At 40.9% G+C, this 23,583-nt stretch overlaps 1 protein-coding gene across 13 annotated transcripts in view; it reads right to left on the bottom strand.

Moving 5' to 3' along the window:
- RAD51B (RAD51 paralog B) overlaps positions 1 to 23,583 on the bottom strand; it is a 379,242-nt gene that overhangs the window by 134,509 nt on the left and 221,150 nt on the right. For all 13 annotated transcript variants that reach the window (XR_007708436.1, XM_035540069.2, XM_035540074.2 and 10 more), the window contains one exon: positions 13,982 to 14,106. Coding sequence is in view for 12 of the 13 variants with exons in the window: in XM_035540069.2 (XP_035395962.1) it covers positions 13,982 to 14,106 (125 nt within the window). In the remaining variant the exon portion in view is untranslated. The remainder of the gene's footprint in view (positions 1 to 13,981; positions 14,107 to 23,583) is intronic.

The raw sequence follows: 23,583 nt of genomic DNA, 5'->3' as shown, positions 1-23,583 counted from the left end.
TTTCCTTGACTGTCCAGTAGGGTCAGTTCTGTCCCCCGTCATAAAACCAGAAAAAAGGCCTGTACTTTGGCTGTGATGTTCTCCTCTACCTTCAATTGATTTCACCTTCACATTCTAGCACTCACTGCCCGTAAGCAGGAAGCATTCACCAGATGCTCATGGCGGGAGATTAATTATCCACATTTTCTAGGTCCTGAATCTATCCTATCCACGTAGTTGCTAGCAACAGATGATCAGTCTGGAAATTGTTCCAGTGTGCAAGTTTTAGCCAAACACCGTATTTCGAGTGAGAGAGCTCAGCACATAATATGTGCTGCCACTCAGACATGGTTTTAGCTTTGGGCACTGTAATGAGGAGCTCTGAATATCCTTGGACTGAGTAAACACAACTTCAATGGAAGGAAAACCACCAAAACCTCAAATGAGTATCAAAGACAATCACAGACAACAAAAGCACAACTTTCCAAGGTGAGCTGTCCCGATGTGCTCCGGAGCAATGACTGCCCTGATTGCATTAGGCCAAATTAACAAAACGCTTCTTTTGGCTTAGCTGCCCTCTCCCAGGCTGTGAACACTGCCCTGCACTCTCAGCCTCTCTGTGCCTCTTTCCTGCCTGAGCTACTTAAGGATTCACAAGAACTTCAGTGTCAGGGAACTCCACTGCCCAGGCAAACATTGGTCCATTTCAAGTTTTAATTGGAGAAGAAAACACAGTCCCAGATGTTTATCCAAATTGTCTGAACTGTAACAACCTGGCCTAGGAAGTGCAGAACAGGCTGCCTTCAGTACACTTCCACTTAAGCCAGGGAGGATCCTGGCTTCTGGGACATCTGGTGCAAGTTCCCCAGGGTGAAATCCTGGGTATGCAGGGCCAGTCAGCTCCCTTCTGCTCATGTAACACCAGACCTGGAGAAATTCTTCATCCCAGAATCACTTTCTGTCTCCCTGCCATGTGCCTTATTCCCTACTTTGTAAACTGAATTTTGTTGTCTTTTCTAAGTCTCTCCTGATTTTCTCAGGGGAGATCCTCTAGAGGTCAGGATACCTCATAAGAGCTTGGCCATGAAGATTTCCTATGCTATAAAACAGTTGAGGCCCAAAGCCCTGGTAATTGTCCAACACGAGGGGTAATTCAGGAGAAGGAGCTCGTAGCTTCTGCTAAGCAGGAAAGCAGCCAGCACGTCCGGGTTACCACAAAGAAACAGCACTGAGAAAAGGGATCTGGGGATGGTGCTGCGCCTGGATAAAGCAGTTGGGTAGCACAAACATGGCCTCCAAGGGGAATTCTCCTGTGTGGCAGCCTGCGGTCACTCATCAGACTTACAACACAATGGTACCAAGAAGAGAAAATAAAATTTATGTAGTTTTTCAGAGCCTTCCATACTGTTCAGTTGACTTTGGTTCCAAAAATAAGAAGAGAGCTGAAGGATGCAATTCTTATTTATGACACATACTGGAACACTGCCTTATCCCCTGGATCATGAACCCCAAGTCAGGAAGGACTCATAAAGGAGCAAGAGTACAATAACACCAGAGAATATATGGCTGCTTCCACCACGCCTGCCAGACTGGCCTTGAAGAGATGGGACCAGCTGAGAGAACAGCATGGAAGCCCCGCAGCTGCACACTTCCTCCTCCAGAAAAACATACTTAGATCGAGATGCTGCTGACCCTTCTGTCCACGTGGCTGAAGATGTAGGGATCCAACCAGCTTCCAGCCTCCCCAACACACAGAGCAGATCAGCTTGGTGCAATTCACAACCACAACATAAGGAATATGTGTTCTTAAATATGTAATTAGCATTTGCATTGCCATCATGATTTATTGCTTTTGTTATTCTTAGATCTCTATGAAGCTTCATTGTGGTAGTTTTAGCAACATACTTCATCTACAGATTAAAAAAAAAGTACCTTCAGCAAATTCAACCCTGATCCCTGTTTCTAATGCATCTCAAATCTTAATTCAGCCAATACTTTATCCTTCTTCCATTTTCTTTTGTCTTACTGAATGATGAAAAAGCTCAACATTATTGTTTATAAATTGAAAGAAAATCAATCCTCTGTAAGAGGGCATCATAAGTGTGCTCTCCCCATCCTGCATTCATTGTTTTCAGACATAAATAAAACCAAGTCCTCCTTCATACTTCCTTGATATAAAGGCATAATCCTAAATTCCCAGGCATTGACCAAAAAAAAAGATGGGATTGAACCAAGTCCTAGACTGTAGCATAAATATTTTTCACCCATACTAGTGGTTGCAAAATACTTTTGATATGAAAGAAACAAAAAACGTTTTTTTAGTGTGTTCACTTAGTTCTGTTCCTAAAAGCAAAGTTTGTGGGGAAAATCTCACATGACACCACTGCTAAAATCACATGTGAGAGAGTAGTGTTATCTTACATAAAGCCTCAGCAGAATAGATTTTAGATTCCGCTGGGCATTGTGTAATAAGGACAAGAAAAAATGTTAATAGGCCTGTGAGCTAATGTATACAGAAGCAATGCATGTACATTTGGAGTCCTATCACACTCCATGGGCATTGAGAAAATTTGACAGATTTAATTTAAAACTTAATTTCAATCTCTCCACACGACTCAGATTTCATCTAGCAAGAACATTACTGGGTGAGATTCTACCTAGTGGTAAACAGTATGTTAAAAGAAAGATTCATGGCCTTATAAAAATAACCTGTATTACTGAATGTACAAGAGGTAAATAACAGCATCCTGGAAAAACTTTTCTCTAATAAACATGAAATGTTTAGGGAGACTTCACTAACATTTCTAGAGGATAGTGGATACCCACCAAGAAATAATTTTTTCCTGGCCAATGTTGCTATTTTGTTACCCAAGGTAGAAGCAAAGATGCTTATTCCAGTGCATAGTATAGCTGACAGTTGGACCCAAAATATTGCTTTAAAACCCTAGAAGACAACGTGCCCCTAGATAACAATCAGTACATTAATAAACTTTATGTTGGAGGAGAAACAGAAGCAAAGATCAAACATAATGGTCATTCTTTCCACAAAAACACTGAGTAGCATTTTACAGCTCTTAGATACTCTCTCACACAGTGATTATGCTTGAGAAATTCAGATTGGCCTATGTGCACTAGGGTTCCTAACCATTTGTGAAGCTTTGAAAACAATTTGTCCTACTCAGAGGATAAACATGTAGTCATAGCAAAGAAAATGCACAACTGTAGGAAGAAAACTGATGAAAAAAACCTCTCAACCTCTTCTTTCTTGCAACAGTATCCAAAAGACAACTATTTATTGTATTTCTTACAGGAAATATATATTTTTTCCTTTTTTTAGTACCAATAAATATATGAGTAAGAAACTCCTTGAATTCTTTCATGCTAAATTACACTTGTTATTTAAGCCTGCTAAGTTATTTCAAAGGAAGACTAAGATGGCCATTCTAAGAATACCAGTGAAAAGACAAAATGCATGAAAAAAGGATAAAAGAGTACTTTTCTCTTGTTATGACATGTACCACATCCACCAGGAATCAGGAAGAGAAGCTAAGAGGGAATTAGATGACTTTCTGTCTGTAGCTTGAGATGACAACAGCTTTTTTATATTATTATTAGATAGACAAATGAAGAGCGAAGTGACAGTAGGAAAGAACTTCACTGACATAAGGTGGAAAACAAACACACAGGCTAGACCAGAGACATCACTTTGCTAAGTAAAATAGCAGTGCTGGCTCAGACTTGAGAAGGCCTTATTGGCTTAGACTCTAAGCCAAATCTCCTGGATCACAGTCAGCTCTGTACAAGGCCCACTCAGGTGTCTTTGCAAACTGAACTCCATAGCTTCCAGTTCAGTGTTGTGGAGCACTTGAATACCCTGAACCAGAATCTACGACGACAACTGCACAGCCAAATTTTGTGGAATGGTGCAAAAAGCCAAGACTGGTCACTCAAGGTGAGCACAAACACTTCTGACACAGACTCAGGGTTAATTCCTCCCTATCAGTATCTGAAAAGCTAAGTTACTGTAGGTGCGAGCTGGAGGCAGGAGAGGTCAGGTGGGTACTTATAGTGCCTTTTACCTTTTAGTTAAGTATCTTCCAATGTTTCCACAACGTGGGCTTCATCTTAACACACTTACCATCTCCTGAACTCATCCTTTCCATTTCTGATTGAGCAGGTGCCCTAAAATCCCATCACATTTTTCTAACAGTCACAGCAGTCAGTCCAGGGAAAGGTAACATTGTGAAAAATATATATTTTATTATTTTCTTGATGCAGCATGATGAGTAGAAATGATAAAGAAGAGCTAGTTGGCCTGACAGCTCCCAACAGGTCACCAACATTGGAGACCATCAAAACAACCCAGTTTCAGGGTACAGGCCATCCCAGGCAGTTTTTATTCTTTAAAGTGGGTCAGTACTCTGTATTCAATTTCTAAGCAGTAAGAGGTTTTTCTTCCCTTGTTTTTGTTTTTTTTTAGTCTGATTTTAGTTCACAGCTAGAGGCACCAATACCATAAAACAGGAATTACAGAGATCAAAGATCAAAAAGTCGAAGTAGGAAAAAATTTCTCGATTAATCGATCCTATACAGGGTAGACATAATGCTAAGGGTGAACTGAAGAAAACGTTGTTTTCTGTACAGAAGTTTTAGAAAGCTACTCACTGGCTATCACTTTCCTGTGTTGTCAATCTAGAACAGAATCTAATGACATTAGATTCACAAAACAAAGTATAATATCCTAGATATACAAGCTCCTTAGATGATTTTCCCTTAATATGCCTACAGCATCATACGAGTTGCAGTGCCTTGGATTAGAGGGATCATGTCTGATCCCTACCTCTTCACAGGTTTGTTGTACTTCTACCTTCCACTGGAAAAATATAACATTACCCAGACTGGGTAAGCTGGAACCAGTCTTCCTGCAGTAGCCTGAGACCCACCAACCCGAGCAATCTGACCAAACGGTTCAATAAACTCACTTATAGAGAAAATATACACATAGGCCTCAAGTCCATCCTGTCAGCTTATGTTACAGACCAAAGTGATTGATGCTAACATGTTTCAGGCACAGGAAAGCGGCAAAGCTGCCTTTAACTGCTGCTGGGACGAGCTCACAGCAGAGGGTTGGAATGGATGTCTTGGGACAGAAGTGTATATCAGAGCTCATCTGTTTGGAGCACTTGATTTCTTCTCAGAATAGCAACACTATTCCCACTGTAATTCTATTATTCCTTCTTAGCACCTTGAACACAAATGTCTAAGCCATACACAGTATTCCAGAGGCATTTCCAGTGTCTTTGGTACAATGGTACAAGTACTTCCCTGTTTCCTTTGGAAATACCCTGCCTGATCTATTTCAGGATAACACTGGCCCTTTTCACGATTGCATTGCACTTTTGACTTAGTTATCCTGTGATAAACTAAAACACTCCAGTATTAGCTTCACTTCCAGCTGGTATGCTCCTCATGTAAAGCAGAAACAAATTTATAATGCCCAGTATTATTTTACATATTATTTATCTCATGTCTTACATTCCACCACACTTTCACAATTTAAGCTTGCCCAGTTCCTTCACAATGCTATCCTGATCTTTTTCTCAATTAGAAATTCCTCCCAACTTTCAGTATGCTATATTCCAAGACAAACTTAACAAAGCTTTTCTAAATAATAAACACTTAAATTTCAGTTAGGCATTTTAGTTTGGTTGTTTTCAATTACAAGAAAAAAGAAAAGGGGATCTGGTAAAAGACAGGAGGCAGGAGGATTTGCCAAGGCATTCCAAGGATAAACAACTTTGGTCATTGCCACTCTGATGTTAGGAGCAATGACATTTCAGATATTGATGAGAGAATCTGCCCTAGGTTAATTCCACTCTGCTTTGAGGGGAAAGCTCACACTGAAGTCCAATCAAAATCAGAAAAGTGATTCTATATAAACAGGATGGGAATTTGTGTTCATTCCCTCTCTGCAAACAGGCTTAAGCTTACAAACAAAGCATTTTTCAGACAATTCGGACCATAGCCTGAATGTCATATCTGGTTCTTTCTCCTATTTTGATGCTGTTTTAGTGAACTGTAAATACAGTGTTTGTAAAAGGCATTGGACTAACAGCCTCACAGGCTGAAGTTCTCTGTTTAGATTCAGAACAGATTTTACTAATCTTACCCCTCCAATCCTGGTCTTTAAGTGGTTCCCAATAAAGAACAGGAGACCTAGCCCTCATCTCTGAGAACTGTGCTGATTAATATGGAGGTGCACAATTATCAATCAGAACAAGGCAAAAGGCCATTGTTCCAGTTATGGAAGTGAGAAAGTATGTAAAAATTAAACAAATAGTGTCACTGTGACTATATTGGTCACACCACGATAACAATTCTGTTTTTTGTGCTGGTTTGGAAAAGGAAAAGGAAAATGGGGGTTGATAATACTATAAACGAAGATGTTGCATTATTCAGGGTGGCAGATAAGGGTCTGAACAAGCATTTCAGTTATCTAAAAATTGACATGCTAGATATTCACTTTGTTATGATCTTGCAACTTGGAGCAGTTTTGAAGTCTACAAACAGGAGAGAGGAAGGAATGCAAAGTGACTTCTAGAGCCAAGGCCTCAGAGACTGAAAAATCAGCCATGGTATCAACAGAAACTGGGAACAAGGGAGTGGAGAGAGAGTTTTGCAATAAAGCTCAAGGCACAGTCTCAGCTATGTTAATCTTTTATTAATGGCGAACATTGATGAAGAGACGTTTATGGCACGCTAAGGAGAGAGAAGTTGGTGACATAAAGGCCACAGTAAAAACTAGTGCAGTGGATGAGTTAAATCAAATAGAAAACTGGAGAGGGAAGCAGGAGCAGTGCCTTCACAGCCAAGGAACTATGTACTATAAGGTGGTACAAAAACTTCTTAAGTGCCTGAAACACAGGCAGCAAGGGTTGAGCAAGATCCTGCTCAGTGGCACATAAATGGTAGTGAAGAGATTCCAGCTCTGTTCCCAGCTGCAAATGACTTACTCTGGCAAGTTCCTTATCTCTGAGTCTGTTCCCTCAGTTATGAGAACCTGGCAGGGGTATTGTGGAGATCAGTCAGCAAATGCTTGCATAGTAATTTGAAAATATAATGTATTATGATATGGTAAACTCGTAACCAGTGCAGGTTGGCAGCAAGCAAAGAGGAGTCTCCTCTGCGAGCTGACTGGCCGCTCAGTCAGAAACAGCTGGGATGATGCAGTTCAGTCCCTGGTGGCAAGCACCCACCCCTGCCACCAGCCTCAGCAGGAAGAGTTGGTATAACTTATTGAATGAGTTTGACTCTACCTCAGAGATATTCCTGCTTCTTTGTTAAGGATGTTTCGAACTACAGATCGACGTGTTTGAAGTTTGCACAGCTGCTGCTACGTTTTATCAATCTAGCATTAGAATAATCTTCATTAAGAAAAACTGCAAAGCTAATTTAAAAAGAACAGAGAAAAATATAAACCATTTAAAGGTTTCCTTCTGTTCTTTTCAATTTTGTCTAATGTCCTCCCGTTTCTATTTGGATTTTTTGATAAGTTGATTAGTGTTATATAAGCACCTGAGTAAATGAGTTCTTGTTCAAGACTGATGGAAAAGTTCTTCTCCATATAAAAGTGTCCTGTTAACAGGAGAGGACCATAAATCCCTCCCCATTTAATTCAGACAGGACCGCAGTGATGTTTATATTGTATAACCATCTCCCACAAGTCCATTAAGAAGAAAGCTTACTGCAAACAACAGAGAGATGAACAAACATAGAAGTCAGGAAAGTAAGTGATCTAGTGATGTTTGAGCTCTAGATACTTGTTAATGAACCTTCTCTATTTTTATGGCATCCTTTCATTTGGCACTTTTGCTGGATTAAGTCACTAACATACTGAGTCGATAATCATCTGTTTATGCTACAATCATGCATTGTGTCCAGTTTTATCCTGTTCACATGCAACTCAATGTCATATTGCTGCTTATGCTTGTATATCATCTATGGATAAGCAAAAGATTTCTGTTGCTAGAGTTAGCAGTTTAGAGACTTTTTATCAGAAAAAAAAACCTAAGCTACTTAATTATGAATTTAAAGGATGTGGTTTGTACGCACGTGTTAAAATTTGAGCCCATAACAACCTTTCATTGCATCTTGACTCAAAAGATTCAAAAGATGGTAGGGGTGAGGCAGAAGTCTGTCTTAAAGAATTTTTATTTTTAATGGAAGGGTTTGCAGAACTCAAACCAGTGCTCCTGCAGTCATTCCACAGCTATTTCTTCAAAAGCAACATTCTCCATAAGGCAGAACCACAAAAAAATAATCTCACCTGAGAAAAATCTATTTTCCTGCAAAATTTCCTACCCTTTGCATGACTCCATGGCATCATTCTTCCTTGACTTAAAAAGTCTGTGTCTCTGTGCTTTCACAGAGCTGATTTTCCATATGATAGAGATATTATATAATGAGATGGCTTAGAACAGATAAACACTTTCTATCACTTCCATTTTGACACAACCCAATAGCCACATCCCTTTTCTATCACTGCTCACTGAAGCTCAGTATCCACTGTCATCTGCAGATTTTCTCATGTCTAAACATTTGAAAAAAAGTACTGCACTATGTACATAATTTGCATTACTGTACTGTGCACATGATTCATGTAGCATACACAGTCAGGTTTTCTCAGCACAGACTGAAGCTGCTAAATGGCACTTCATTTGTCCTAGTACTTCTGCTAAAAATGCACAGGCAGAGCTCTCTCCTGTTCTTGCCTAGGGTACTGAAATTTCCTTTCCTGAGTCTCCCCAAATCCTAGCTCAGCAGAAGACAGAATGTAAAGAACCATACTTCTTGCCTCACACACAGCTATGGGCAACCTTCATACACCCTCCATCACCTTCTTTGGCCAAACACCGATTTCAGTGCCCAGTTCTCTGTGGGCTCTTTCTCCCCTCACTGTGTCGAAGACTGAACTAGCTGCTTCTCTGTTCCCACTCACGTAGGTGAAAAGCTTTCTGTCTGCATTTCTCAATACCAGTGGCCACCTCCAGCTTCCTCATCTGACTCCAAAAGTATTTTAAAACTACTGATTTTTTTTTCCTTGCTTCTTCTCCATCTCCATTTGCTTTAGTATGCATATATAAATGTTACAAAGTTAGTACAAGAAAACACACCAATACTTTTGTATTTTATTTGTATTAAGCATTATTCCTTCCATCTCACAGTGATTTCAGTACGTTTCATCAACGTATATTTCATTGCTTTTTCTTTCTTCCCAGTAAACATTATCATCTCACCAAAGTACATAGAAACCTTTATAGTATGAGGCTACAATCTTTCATTAAGCTATGATACAAAAAATTTTGATGCTGTTTCCAAATTTCATTACTGTCCTTGTTCTCCTCTAGATTATTAAGGCAAAATTTAGAAAGTCCTAACCCCAGTTAGCACTTAGTGCATGTTTCCTTCTCGGCCTACTTGGTCTGTTTGTAATTCCTTTATTTTCTGCAGTTTATTTGCTTCCCTTTTTAGGGATGAAAACCTCACTTGATATTATCTTTTAAACCGGACAGCTACAGGGTCCATATAACAACTATCCTCAGTGTTTTACAGGGAGAGGTAAATCTGGTATCACGTACATTCTGAAGCCTTAGTGAGTCACATTACAAGAAACTTGGTCCCCACTCCCCTTCTCTCTCCCAGCCCTTCCCCACGCAATACCACGGTTACTTCACCATCACAATTTTGGAATGCTTATTCAGGGCTTATTCATATGATACTGAGCAGACCAAGACAAAACAGCTGTTCTGTAACCAAGGACACAACAAAAGTTATGTCTGGCATTATTAGTCTGAATGAGAGATGGCTTTCTGTTTTGTTTTAAGACTGAGTCACCATAAATATACTTATCCCTTCGAAACACTTTACCTGAAGCAGGAAAAGAGCTGTACAACAACTACCTGGCATGACTCAAAAGCTCTAGCCTGTATCTCAATCCTAAATGCTCTTTCTTTAAAATACCACACGAGAACATTGATTTGTTATAAAATAACACCCTGTGCTTCTATAGCACTTTCCATCTGAGAATTCAAAACACATTATAGCCATTAATGCTGTACTATGAGTCTCACAAATCCCTTGGAAACTATAAAATAAACCAGGCCCATAGAAGTTGCCATACCAGATCTGGCCAGTGTTTCACTTAATCCAGCACCCTGTCTCCAACAGACAAAAATAAAATGTTAAATATAGCACGTCAACTTATTAAAACCCTACCATGCTGTCCCCCAAAGACAGCTGAGCACACATGAAAACAGTAATCTTGGAGCCTGCTGACTCCATTTCAGGAAAGAAGGATAATTATAAGCATAGGGGTAACCAAGGAGTCTGATAGTTCCTAGCGCAGCCCCGTTGGTTTTGGCCCAAACTCAAAGGGCCTGCATGTTTATGTATGGAATTCGGGAAAACAAATGTCAAGGTTAATGACTTGCAAGACTCCTTGGGGAGAACCAAGCATCAGTATCCATATACCCAACAGATAATAGCAAGTTCCCTTCATGAACGCGTTTGTGTAAAATGATTAACTTCTCCCGTTTTCTCCCAAGCTCTTAAACCACCGTGCTGCTTAGGACTTCCTGCAGCTTCAGCCCCACCTCAGCAGCTGGAAGACTCCTGCTGCAGTCCACACCGGTGGGTTTTTATGGAACAACTAATCCAAGTGCAGCCTGGAAACCTGCTCGTGCCCTCCCCCTCTGTGGCGTTGCTTCTGTCCTGGAGGAAACCAAAACCAGAACACTGCCTTCTAGAAGGGGACAAAAGAGGAAAGTTCATCAGCTTAAGAAACCTGTTCCTATCCAAGCAATAAAGCAAAGCTAATTGTTTTGAAGGCAGGCAAGATGTTCCAGAAATTTCATTACTTTGCTGAATTGGCTGTCGTCTTATTAATGTTCAACAGACATGTGGAGGGTGGGGTGGAAAAAGGGAGAGTTGGCTGAAAAAATGTCTCCAGGACAAACAAAATGAAGGAATCTCTTACTCAAATTTCAAGAACTCCTGTGTAGAAACTCTATGCTTGATTTCCCTAGTTTTGTTGCATACTCTTTCTCCCACATGCTGCCCTGGCATTCCCCAAAGTTTCAGGTCTGCAGGCTACGGCACCATCCCCAAGCTTTCCCAGAACTCAGAACTGCACGAGTGAGAACAAACATCTAGCAAAACAGGGGGCTGTGCTGCCCAGGAGATCCTGTGTTTCCTGCAAGCTGCTTGCTTCAATCCTCCTTAATAATTATATCTTCACATTTTGAAGAATACCACCCTTGGGCCTCATGGCCCAGCACACCTCAAGTGTTGATTTTTCTCTTGACAGGTAAGATTTCCCAGTGGGAACAAACACGCTGGCTCTATTACTGCGCAAGTCAAATGTAAGGGAAGATCACTCAGACTGTCACTACAGCCCCAGCTCCTCCAGGGAAAGAGGGAGAGAAGGTAGAGCCAGGAAGATCTTCCTCAAGCTGTAAGGTGACTGAAGAGAGAAAGAATTCTCTTGCATTTTAAAGAAAATAAAACGTGTCCACTGTGCAAGTCAGAATAAAACACAGGTTTTACCCTTAATAGTGCTGATTCTGTAGGGTCACTAGGTGCGAAAAGTAGGGAAAACTTGTTTCTGCCCTAGTTTTCACCCAGATCTCTTGACCAACTGCATTCTTTCGTTAATTTCCTGGGTCTAAATTTCACTTAAAACCAAGGAAAGATAATTTTGACTACAGAGATAATCTTGAGCTCCTATATATATATAAAGTAATATGAGAATTTGTAAAAATGATTACTGACTTGGAAATTTTGGACCTCCAACTTAAGCTTCCTTAAAAAGTGCTGATTTTCAAAGCACTGATATCCAATACCTCCTGACAGACCCACCTTATGATGACTGAAATGGCATCTCAGGAACTGAGGAACCTTTATTCACGATTCAATTCTGAAAGTGGGTATAAAACAGTTATAAAGGAACATGTGTGCGAAATTTTAGTAATTTTATCAATACAGTCCTGCTGCGGGGGGGGTAACTCTAGATGCCCTCTTCTACTTGAAACTCTATGTCTTGCTGAAAGATTTGTATGACTTGAAGAAAAGACAATTTATCTAAAAAAACGAGACAGACATCAGCAGCAAGAAAGTATTTACAAGATATAATTCATATATCCTGTTTCATTCATGGACTTCACAGATATATAACTATTTATGTCACACTTCTGTTTCAGATTACTTTGCCTTTAATAATATATATAGGATTTACTAAAGGTGTTTTTCCTAACCGTAGATTTAGTCCTTCTACTTAACTGCAACAGAGTTAGCCTATGGTGTTACGTGGAAGCAAGGGGCTGCAGCTGATAAAACTGAGTTAAGAACAGTGACTAAAACTGCACTGTTCTTAAGTGCATTGTAACATATGGAACTATACAGGCTTGAAAATAACACTTCATACACTTGTGATCTAATACTTCTCAAACAAAATCAAGAAAAAGTACACGTAATATATGAATATTCTTTAGAGGAACTGCTGCCTCTTTCCACCGTCAGAGCAAAGTTCTTAAACCTTTTTAGTTGACTTTGTGTAGCATGAAGTAGCACACTGCCCTGTCTCTTGCCCACTCTCTCCTTTTTCCTTTGCCAGTTCCACCTCTCATCTATCTCCAAAGAGATCCACAAAATTTGTGAAGAGCTTTATATTTTGCACACATATGTAGTAAGAGAAAACTCATTACAGTCCAGAATAAGAGCAGCAGTACGAGCATGTTTATATTCGACTGTGGACAATCTCTAGATGCAAGTCCAGAAGATCCCTCTTCTAACTGTATTTGACACGCTTAACCTGCTACCTGAGAATCCAGAGGACCACTTCTGCTTCAGTGTACACTCCTCGCAGGAACAGAAGTGCCATCTTTATAATTTTACTCATAATGAGCAGAATAAAACAGAATGACTTTCTCTCCTCTGGCTCTAAAGACTGCAACCTAAAAGTGAGAAACCTTGTGTTGTGAGAGCAAAACCAGGAGCTCTAATTAGAACACGTGTGGGTAATAACGCTATAGGAATAAGACGGTACAAATTTTGCATAGCACTTTTTCTGACAGTACTCTACTTTTAACGGACAGAAAATCAATAACATTAAGACTGAGGGTCACAGCCTTTGGAAAGAGTTACATCAATGCAAAAACAGAATAGACAAAGCCAAAAGCAACTATAACCGCAGATATCCCAAAGGACAGATGAAATCATGGGTTATGATGTTTTTAAAAACAAAAAAAAAGTCATTCCCTCAATCAAACCCCAAATGTCTTGCCTCCTAGCTTTTCACAGTTTTTTTTTTTTTAAATTAAGAGGTGAAGATTGCAGGCAAAAATGCTACTATGTTTCATTCAAAAGCATGAAATCTCTCAGTGAAAAGGGTGAGCATTCTTTTTTTCGCAGACATACTTCTGGAAAATTGCTGCCATATTTACTGCTCAAAGTTAAGCTTGCTGGTGCAGGTAGCAAGCCTCCACTTGCAAACAGTAGCTGCAGGAGATAGAGCGCTCCCTATCCTAACAGTCACAGCAGAAATTTGGCACAAAAGAGTGGAAAAGATGACAGCAAAAAAATTCTGGTACCAAAAGGACTAACTTCGCAGTCCTGCCCCAAAACCCTTGTACAGAAAAGAGCACTTTAAGGATTACCTTCATCTCCACAATATGTGATGCCCTAAAAGCTCAAGGAATTTGCACGCCTGTGCTAACACACACTAGGTCCTGTGATTCAGATAACACATCTAACACAGGGAGGCACTGGAGAACTGGCCAACCCCAAAAAGCAAAGGACACTGACTGCCCTCCACCCCAGATAAGCAATTGGTCTCTTCTCAACACACAGATCATAACAACCGCATGGGCTGAAGTACAGTTAGCCCAAGTGACCAGGCACTGCTTGTGTGGCTTAATTTAAATTCTCTTTGTCATCAGGTTCTCACCTGTCTTGTTGGGAAGTCGTGATACTGCAGTATGAGCCTGGTGTTGACGCTGTGACTCCACGTGTTGCCAAGGGCTGCTGTCACACAACCAGACTCCTTCTTCCCACTTCCAGATGCTCCTGAAACTGATTATGAAAGAAACTGCATCAGGACCGCACCACAGACATGGAAACTCTGATCAGACATCTCAGGTCTTTCCCCAAGCTAAGTAATCACAAGTTGTACTTAACAAATAGTATTGCATGAAATTCCTACCATTCCGATTTATCTATACAACTGCAGTGTGAGTTCTCCATCTCACCCTCTGGTACCTACGTGAAATGCCAAGAATTAAGGATATGTTGCACAGTAGCCAGTACCTTCCTGCAGAGATCAGTATATTTTCCTAAATATTCAGAGGTGCACCGTGCTTGGGACACACTTGTGTTTGCCTTTTCAGTCAAGCAGCAAACCAGCTTTCTGTGGGCACGGGGAAGCAGGCCAGCAGAGTGACAGCATATATATAACTAAACAATGAAAAGTGAATTTAAAGGAGCAGCATGCGGTGCAACAATACTCTGATCTAAACATTAATATATTGTTTTGTGCAAGCAGGCAACCCCCACAAAGCAAGGAACCCCTTAACTGTAAAATACCATTCTGGTGTCGTGGAAATCATATGAACTTTATATAACCCTGAAGGAAAATGCACTTTGCTGTGATCAGCAATGATAACATAAAGAAGTGTTTCAAGTAATGCAGCATGATCCAGCTTGCTGAATTGTCATTTCACCTGAGTTCTCTAGCACTGAAGCCAGAGAACCCATTCATACATACACATACAGACGCAAGCAGGTAGGTGCCCAAGCCCTTCACCTTTGTTTACCACAAATTCTGCGCAAGATGAACAGGTAGATGGTTGCTTTGCTTATATTTCAAATGACACTTCAAGAACTGAGCAAAACAGGCAATTCAAAGAAATTTAGAAAACAAACAAACAAACAAATTGTTTTGTGGATATAAATGATAATCTGCAAGTTGAAAACTGAACTGTTTGAGACAGTCACCGTGTAATGTTTAAAAGCTATGAGTGTTGGCCTGAAGTTGAATGAGAGAAAGTTGGATTTAAAGAAAGGAAACTTCCTGTCATCTATCACACAACAAATGAAACTGCCACAAAATTAAGGCAACAAAAAATTACAACATCTATCAGGCAAAAAAACAAAATTGCTTCCTCAGGATGGTCATGAAATCCTGGTCAAGCGAGTCAATTAAAGTTAGACCAGACAAGACCTTGAAAGAAAACAGTGGAAAAGATTATTAGAGTGTAAAAAAGCAGATTATATAGTATGACAGCTCTAACTTCTACACCCTGGTAGAGCCAGTCACAGCTCTTAAAGAAATATTTCACCTTGCTACAAGCTGATGTTTCAAAGGGCAAAAATAGACTACGAAAAAAAAAAAAGTATTGCACTGACTCTGCAATACAAATTTCAGAGCAGTCTTAAGTTTCTGTCAAAACAATCAGCAATGCAACAGTATATGTTGAAACTTAAATTGTAAGTACTAGGTTTTGGAAGAAATACTGTACTGAGATGACAAAGTCATCTCATGCCCCAGCAGAGTTTCTGGAAGATTCGGGCTAAGACCCTTAATTGCTTTTACATCTGTAAGGTTATAGGTTTTGTTACTTCCAACCCCCCTGAACTATTCAGAGCAGAAACATAGTTTCTTCATTTGCTTAAGCTTATAATTTGGTAAAATATCTAGAAAGGGCAAGACCAAAAATTACTATCATGCAGTAAAAATCATTATTTATATCACTACTGGTAGCTTGCAAACAATGATGTGGATATTGTATGAGACTGCATTAGGCAGAGGAGAGAAGCAGGTTGTAGAGAAGGGGCTGGAATCACTGCAGTGCACTAAAGGACCCATCTGAAGACCTCAAACCTCCCCTCCAGCCTTCCCTGAGTAATTCAAGGTTGAATAGACATCAGCTTTGAATTAGGTCTTTAAACGTTTAGGGTCTACAAAAGAAAATAGTGAAGCACCTGGTTCAAGCCAATAGTTTGATAGGAGCCTGGACTTGGTACTTGACTGAATTACTTCCCACATCATGGTAACTCCCTGCAGCATGCACAATATCCACTTCTGAACAAAACCTGTTCCAGTTTGAAAACAGTCTATAACTGTGCCATCCAGCAAGGATGGCTGCTTGATGGCTGCTTTTCTTTCCCCAGAACAAAGGTATTCATATCTTGATAGGCATCAGACTTCTGCCTGAATAACACACCGCAGGAGCACCTAACTGGAAGTTGCAGCATCAAGAATGCTATTCTGTTAATTAGCCTAACCAAGCTGCATTGGGAAGGTGGATGTGCCGGCAAGAATAATTTCTCTTCATCTATATTTCTGATTTAATTTGCCAGATGGAGGGAAGAACAGGTTCAAGTGTTAAAAGCAGGGTGCTGGGAGGTCTGTATTCCATTCCCTTAAAATGACTGAAACCAAGTTACTTACTTAAGTTCATTAAGTTCCACAAAATGCCTCCACCACAGAAGTAAAATATCATTACTGTACAAACAGGCTAAGGTAGAATAAAAAAAAGAGAAGCAGCTTTAAAGCCTTGCAATCCTCTCTTTATCAAACAGAAGAAGCCAAAAGTTCCTCCTGTAGCTGGCACTGTCCTTTCCCACCTGCTAGAAATGGGTAGGAACCACAAAATTCAACGGAGGCAGCTCAAGGTCAGCTCTAGTGGGCACAGAACTGCCTGATGACCTAGGACTACAGACAAAAAGCCCAGACGCTCCAAAAGCAGCTATTGTTGGCTTAAAACAGCTGCAGAAGTCTGTCTCTCTACCAGTAGCTAACGCAGAGCAACATCTTGCTGTTGTGGTCCTGAACTGGGCACGTAAGCAGTTAAAAGTCTGGATCCTGGTGACACACGGGAGGCACGGCTCCCCAGCAATTCCTAATTCTGCATTCCTTGCAGGCCTGAAACCTGTACCAAAGCGAACAAAAGTGCTAGAGGTGTGAGGCTTGTGGCAGAACAAGCAAGTTAATTGCCGTAGTTTAGTTTATTTTATTATACAGGAGAAAGCCTACTGTACCACGCTGTGTCAGCCCCTGTCTGAAGAGGGCTGTGTGTGACCCACTTTCAGGCAAATCCTCTTCCACGAAGTTATTCAAATTTATGACTCTGGTGCAAAGTGGTTAGTAAGCCTGGAGCAAAGTTACAGTGAAGACTTTTTACAGGATGGAAAGGAATGCCTCACCGGAAAGGTTTCCATTTTATAAGGGATCCTCCTGCAATCTGATGCATTAGGCAGACAGAGAGGCAAACCAACAAGAAGTGAGCTAAAAGCAGGGGAAGCAGCGCCAGCTTTGCAGAGAAGTTCAAGGACAGTGGCAGCATATGCTTCTTTCCTTCTCCTTGCTCTAAACACAAAAAGATAGCAAACGTCTCAGAGGAAGGAAAGACGATACGCTAAGAAAATAAATTTATATTCAAGCATGGCCCTAAAGAAAAGCCAAACTTATCTTTTCTGTTATTTCAAACACTACTCAGTCATTAATGAACAGCTCAAAGAAAGCAGATAAATAAAACTGTTCAAAGAGAGAGTGATCTTTTTCATCCTGCATTGCCTTGATCTTCCGAACCCCAGCATCTTCAGACTTAAATATGGGAGTATCAGACCAGCCTTGGCCCAAGAAGAACCTGGCTCCTAAAGGCTCCTTGACTCTAAAGGACTTCGGTCTCTGCTCAGAGGTCCCCACATGTCTAACCTGAACCACTTCAGAGCAGTACGGAGTGCCAGCTGCGACAGGAGGCGGCTTTATCCAGGCTGGGGGTGGGTGCTTCCCCACAGACAGCTCCGTGCACTCAGCTGACAGGCGGCATTTCCCACCTCACCAGCCTGCTCACGCTGCAGGCAGTCCTGGCATTAGGGTTTCTGCTCAGGACGTGGGTGGAAGACCACCTAGGGGGTGGAAGGAAAGGGGGCTGGCAGCCTGATAAGAGAAGTGGCAGATCTCAGTTTGTGGCTGGAAGAAAGGGGGGCAGTAAGCAGGGAAACGGGGTGGGCATGTGGAAGCACAGAGATGGGCTCCTAGCACAGGGAGATGAGGATGCATGCTAGAAGGGTAGGAGAAGACCTCTAAACAACCCCCTGCTTGGTGCAGTCAGATCCAGCTCAAGTAAAATGCAGTGGTGACTCCAATGCCAGTAAGCACCCCTTTCTCTACTTTAAAGCGCTTTAAATTGATCACAGAGCACAGCATCAGACAGGCCAAGTACCACATGAGGTACCTGTTCTACCACCCCCTGTGAAATTGGGTTCTTCAGGGCACCAGCAGAGGCACTCGCCGAGACCCTATCTGTGCTGGGATGCAAGAACAAAGCAGGAACTGTCTGCTTCACTCTCACTGGGCAGCTGTCACAAGTGAAAATAAAGCTCCTTGTGGTCTGAGTCAAATGCAAAGTAAATGACTCCGCATAACCAGGGGAAAAACAAACCAAAGAGAAAAGGGTGATTCTTCAACTGAGATCTGCAACGGCGCTTCCAAACAGGAGATGAGGTGCACAACTTCTGGGCTCCGCTGCCCTGGCAAGAGTCGTCAGTCAGTTGTCACTGAGATTAACGCCACACATGGGCAGAACGGGGGCAGGAGGTTTATTCCACCTTCCATTTTTCAGTGGAGGGAACAGGATGGCTAAAGCTATTCAGCTCACTACCGATTCTGAGTTTATTCTATCATGTCCAACCAGAGAATTACAAGTACAGGCATGGTCTGAAAGACCTTCTCTTCCTCTACACAGAAGGAGGTACCATATTTTCTTAAAAAATTAATTCCTTGTGTAACCAAGTCCCAACTGTTGCAAATATGCTTGAAGGGGATTGAATCATAAAGGACTTTCAGTTTCGTTAGTCTTATCCTATGAAAATCCTAGGATATCTAGACCATTGTCTTGAATGAAATAAAATAGGCTTGAAACGTTTTTAAATGCAAAGTGTCCTTGCAGGCAGAATGAAATTATACTCTTGATTTAAAAAAAATATAATCTGTTCCTTGTTGGTATAACTGCAAAGAGCAATGAATTCCACCCTTCCCACATTTTCATATAGATTTTTGTCTTTCCAGATGAAAGAGTTGTTGCTTGACAGGTTCATACCCATCCCTGGGCCGCTTTTGCAAGCTCTATCAATTTGATGATTCAAAATTCTTTTTCCAATGAATGCAAAAAGGGACTGATGCACAAAATAATAGTGAAATAACAAAATACAGAAGTTACCAGTCCCCAAATCTTTCAAATTTTAACAGCAAATCATCTTGATAAAAGCCTGATTTATCAAAAGGAGGAAAAAAAAAACCTCCAAAGGTACAGAGAAAATATTTATAAAGAATTAAACTACTGAGCTCAATAAAAATGGCACATCAACAAAAACGGCACACCATGCAATAAGAACGAAAGTACTTTCCCTCTTGCTCAGGCTGTGTAGTTTCTTTGCACAGGGGTTCTGGTTCATTGGTAGAGCTCATAATTGCATTTAGTCTGCATTTTTGGTGCAGATCTCTAACATTGACACCAGAAGGGGGGAAAAAAAAGAAAAAAAAAGAAAAGAAAAAACCCACACCCCTGTCTTTTTTTTCCATCTTCACCTATTCAGAAAGTACAAGTATAAAAATATCCAGAGGTGGAAAAACCCATCACACAGTACAAAACAACCCACAGGACAAACTCATCTGTGAAGTAACTAACCACAGAGCTCTTCAAACTCCCACTCACTGACTTCTGCCACCTGCAGCCCTTCTCTACACTGTTCTCTTGAGCCAAAAGGTGACTCTGATTCTCTTACCATGCACTGGTGACCATCTCACTCTCTGCACTGGTCAGCCAAGGTATGCCAGTCCAAACCCTTCCTGGCATTTACTCTCTGCCCTCAACATACACTAAACTAAGAGACAATGGCTGAGGATGATTTAAAAAAAAAAAAACAAAAAAACAACAGGTTCTTTAAAATAACAGGAGGCGGATACTTAGACCACCATTTAATATCACTTACTTAAGACAAAGCACATCTATACATACCTAGGTAAACACAAATTACTGATTTGTACAGACACTAAAGAAAATGTCTCTCCCTGTTCTAACTGTACGGTTCTGTTTCAGTTCATGTATCATACAGGCGTGCCAGGTCATCTTGGGAGAAAAGTCAAAACTTGCTTGCTGAGTATTGGCAGTATTGCCTTCATACACTCTTTTATTACTTAGGACATATGGCAAGAAAACCAGTTGTTGCTGTAAGGAATCAAGCTTGGCCACAAAATTAGCCATGCAAAAATCCTTACTTTAAAACTGTTTATTTGCCTTGTTTTATTAAGAGAGGTAATCCATCAATTTTACTTCCGAACAACTAGTAAGTCTAAATCTGTGCAAAAAATCCAAAAGATTAATTAAAATCTGAAGTAATCTGGAATAACAATAAGTAAAAATGTTTTAGTTTGAAACTGAAATTGTCAATGGTAGGTAATTTAGTTTTCTCTTTTTTCTTCAGTGGCACAGTCATCAAAATATACTTATCAAAGATATTAAATATAAACCCTTACTAATCCCCCAGTTTAAAACAAAACAAAAAAACAATTTCAATGGAAATTTTTTTGACCAACCCTAGTATGTAGCTGTGTTACTCCTAGAGAAGTGAAGAGCCTACTAGAGACTATGCTGAAACTGCTGTTCTGATTCAGTCATCATCGAGAGACAGAAAATTGCCACTTAAGACTCCAGCTGCAAAGTTCTTATGGAGAGACAGCAATGAATGAGACAAAAAGAGAATGAACTGACTTTAATTTTGGACAACACAGTTCGTCTCATATATCCCACACAGGTGAGTTTTCACGCTTTCTGCTTACCATTGTATATTTCTGTGTATCTGTGTTCATATTGTGGGTGATTTTTACAATGCTAATCTGATATTACGTGAAAAATAAGGTTCTTTCTGCTGTCTTTTTTACAGCCATTGCATGTGACAACTCCTAGAGCTCTCATCTGCAGTATGCAAAACACCATACAAACAGAACAAAATGATAGCTCCTGACCTGAAGACCTTCTTTTCATGAGAATTGCAGTTTAAGAGCCTGTTAGCTGCTGCTGCTGCTTATTTCCCACTTAGAAGGAATCTTCCCTAGGGGATGACAGAAAATAAACCAAAATACGTGACAGACTAGTAAAACTGTGTATAAATCGGGTCTTCTAGTATTCTCCACAAAACATTAGAAGCTTTTTCAAATAAGCAATATTAACCGTTATTCTATCCTGCAAACTCAGCTGGGACCTCCATCCAGGCCAAGACATAGGAAGTCCTCCAGAGAAATGGCCAGATGCTGGTGTTTTTCATCTCATGCCACTGCCACTGACCAGCGTGCCCACCATGGTCAGCGTGGGCTGCCCTAGCAAGTCGCCTTGCCTGCCATCAGTGTGTTCATGTTGATTCTGTTTTGAGTTGAGACACATGGACAGAGAGAGAAGCACACACGTGGTAGTACAGAGACTCCTGTCTGCTGACCTAAAAAAAGGAATTGACATTAAGAAATGAGAAAATCCAGCTGGTCTGATTTCTTGCCAGGCAATCTACCAGCCATGAACAAAATGGTCAGGTCTCAGGAGATCTGTGGAGGTGGGAAGACAGCTGGTGGTTTACAGCACCTGAAACAGAGCCCAAATCAGGGAATCTGGGATTAAAGATCCTTGGGAACAGATTCTTTCTCTTCACCAGCATGAATTTTTTGCTTCTGTGGCCTGATGTACCACAAATCAATCACTTTCCACACTCTACTGATCCTGCATTTTGAGTGCAAGTGACTGAATAAGTAGGCCTGTCGTGAGAGGGATGATGAAGACCAAGTAGAAGACAGTGGTTATAAGTTGATACCTTTCTACAACCTCAGCTCACCCTCTTTCCCTTTCTAACGAGAGATTTTGAGAAATTCCTTTTTTTTTTAAATTTAGAATTGTCCTAAATTTACAACATTCTCAGCATCCAGAGTTCTTTCCCACATTGCTCACCACTAAAACTTAGAGCAGCTTCTTCCACCTAACCTATCCTATACACTCACTTCTTCCTGTCTCTCCAAGACTAGGAAATAAAATCCCAAACCACAGTTCTAAGGGGGAAGAAAAAAAAAGAAACAGCTGGAATTTTGCCTGAATGCACATATAAAGGATGCATAGGTTTAAAAAACAAAGCTTGCCCAATCATGGCATCTGGCAATGCTAGGGCCCTGTGAACCAGAAAATGCTTTCAATTATCACCTCACCAATCACGCTACAAGTTATTGCTGTTTTTTTTGTTTTGTTTTATTGTTGTTGTTGTTAAGTTCCCTCTGGGAATTAAACAGATCATGATATTAATCAGAAGGCATGTAGGAGGGACGGGGCAGAATGCTAGAGTTACACATGTGTAGGCCCCTTAAGGCTTGAATAAAGAACGGAGATTTAAAATCATGCTGTCAAAGCAACTGAAGCCTTGCCTGTTGCAAGCCTCAGGCCTCTGACCTACACAACCGTAGAATTATCGTATCTGATTTTCCCAGGATGGTTAATCTCAGCTGCTAAAATTCATCAGTCTCTGCTAGTGTTTACCGATCATCTGGATTTGCCACTTCCGAACTTTCCAGGCTAGAACCAAATGAGCCAGCTGTTACACTCCTCCCTGACAAGGACAAAGAAAAACAACAAACCAAACCATAACAGTCTGGAAGTCTAAACGGCTAAATCCCATAAAGGCAGAACAAAAACTAATACATCTGGGGGATGGAGAGAGAGATGCAGTTTTGAAACTGCAGTGTTTCAGAATGCAGCTCACAGCATCATGGTCATGTTCAGATGCTGTGGTCTGAAACGCAGACAGGATTCCCATAGTCTACACTTTTTTCCATAAAATACATTCTGGTAAAGAAACAGTGTCTTGGCAGCTTATCTCCAGTACCCACAAAACTGACACAGTGCAGGCAAAAGCAACAGCAGTCGAGGCAAAGGTAGGAGCCAGTCTGCAAATTAACCTTAAATTACATTTGAGAGGCAGAGCACGGAAGGGCGAAGGGGGTGGAAGAGGGAGAGTCAAGTTTCTGATGGAGAACTCAATGTGCGATAAAGTGGCCAATAAAAGGGCCAATTAGTGCTACCATACTGAGGGTGTTTCTGACACGGCTGTCCACTTCCCGGGGAGCAGTCTGATGGTATGTCTACATGGCAGACAGAAAAGGACAGTAGGCATAAGTAAGTTAGTTTTAAGTGAGCACTAAAGTCTGCCTTAGGAAATATATTCTGCTAAGGAGCCACAGAGGATGTTGTGATGCTGCAGCCAGCCCACTGCCAGCACACGAGTTAGCTTGATTAACTGCCTGATTAACTTAGCACTGCCATTCAGCCACTGGACCTTTCTCAAAATACTTAGCGTAGACTAAAAAGCCTTCGCAAACAACAATTTTTGATCACAGCCTCATTCCCTGCATTTGAACTGGTGAACAAAGTTATCTGTCCTTTATACTCCTAGGATTATTTCAGCACTAGTTCTCTTTCAGGAGTGATTTCAAATCTCAGCAAGTGACAATTTCCTGAT

Source organism: Cygnus atratus, chromosome 5 (genome assembly GCF_013377495.2).
Source record: "Cygnus atratus isolate AKBS03 ecotype Queensland, Australia chromosome 5, CAtr_DNAZoo_HiC_assembly, whole genome shotgun sequence".
Taxonomy (NCBI): Eukaryota; Metazoa; Chordata; class Aves; order Anseriformes; family Anatidae; genus Cygnus; species Cygnus atratus.
Note: the sequence above shows the minus strand (reverse complement) of the source record. Positions and strands in the feature narration are given on the sequence as shown.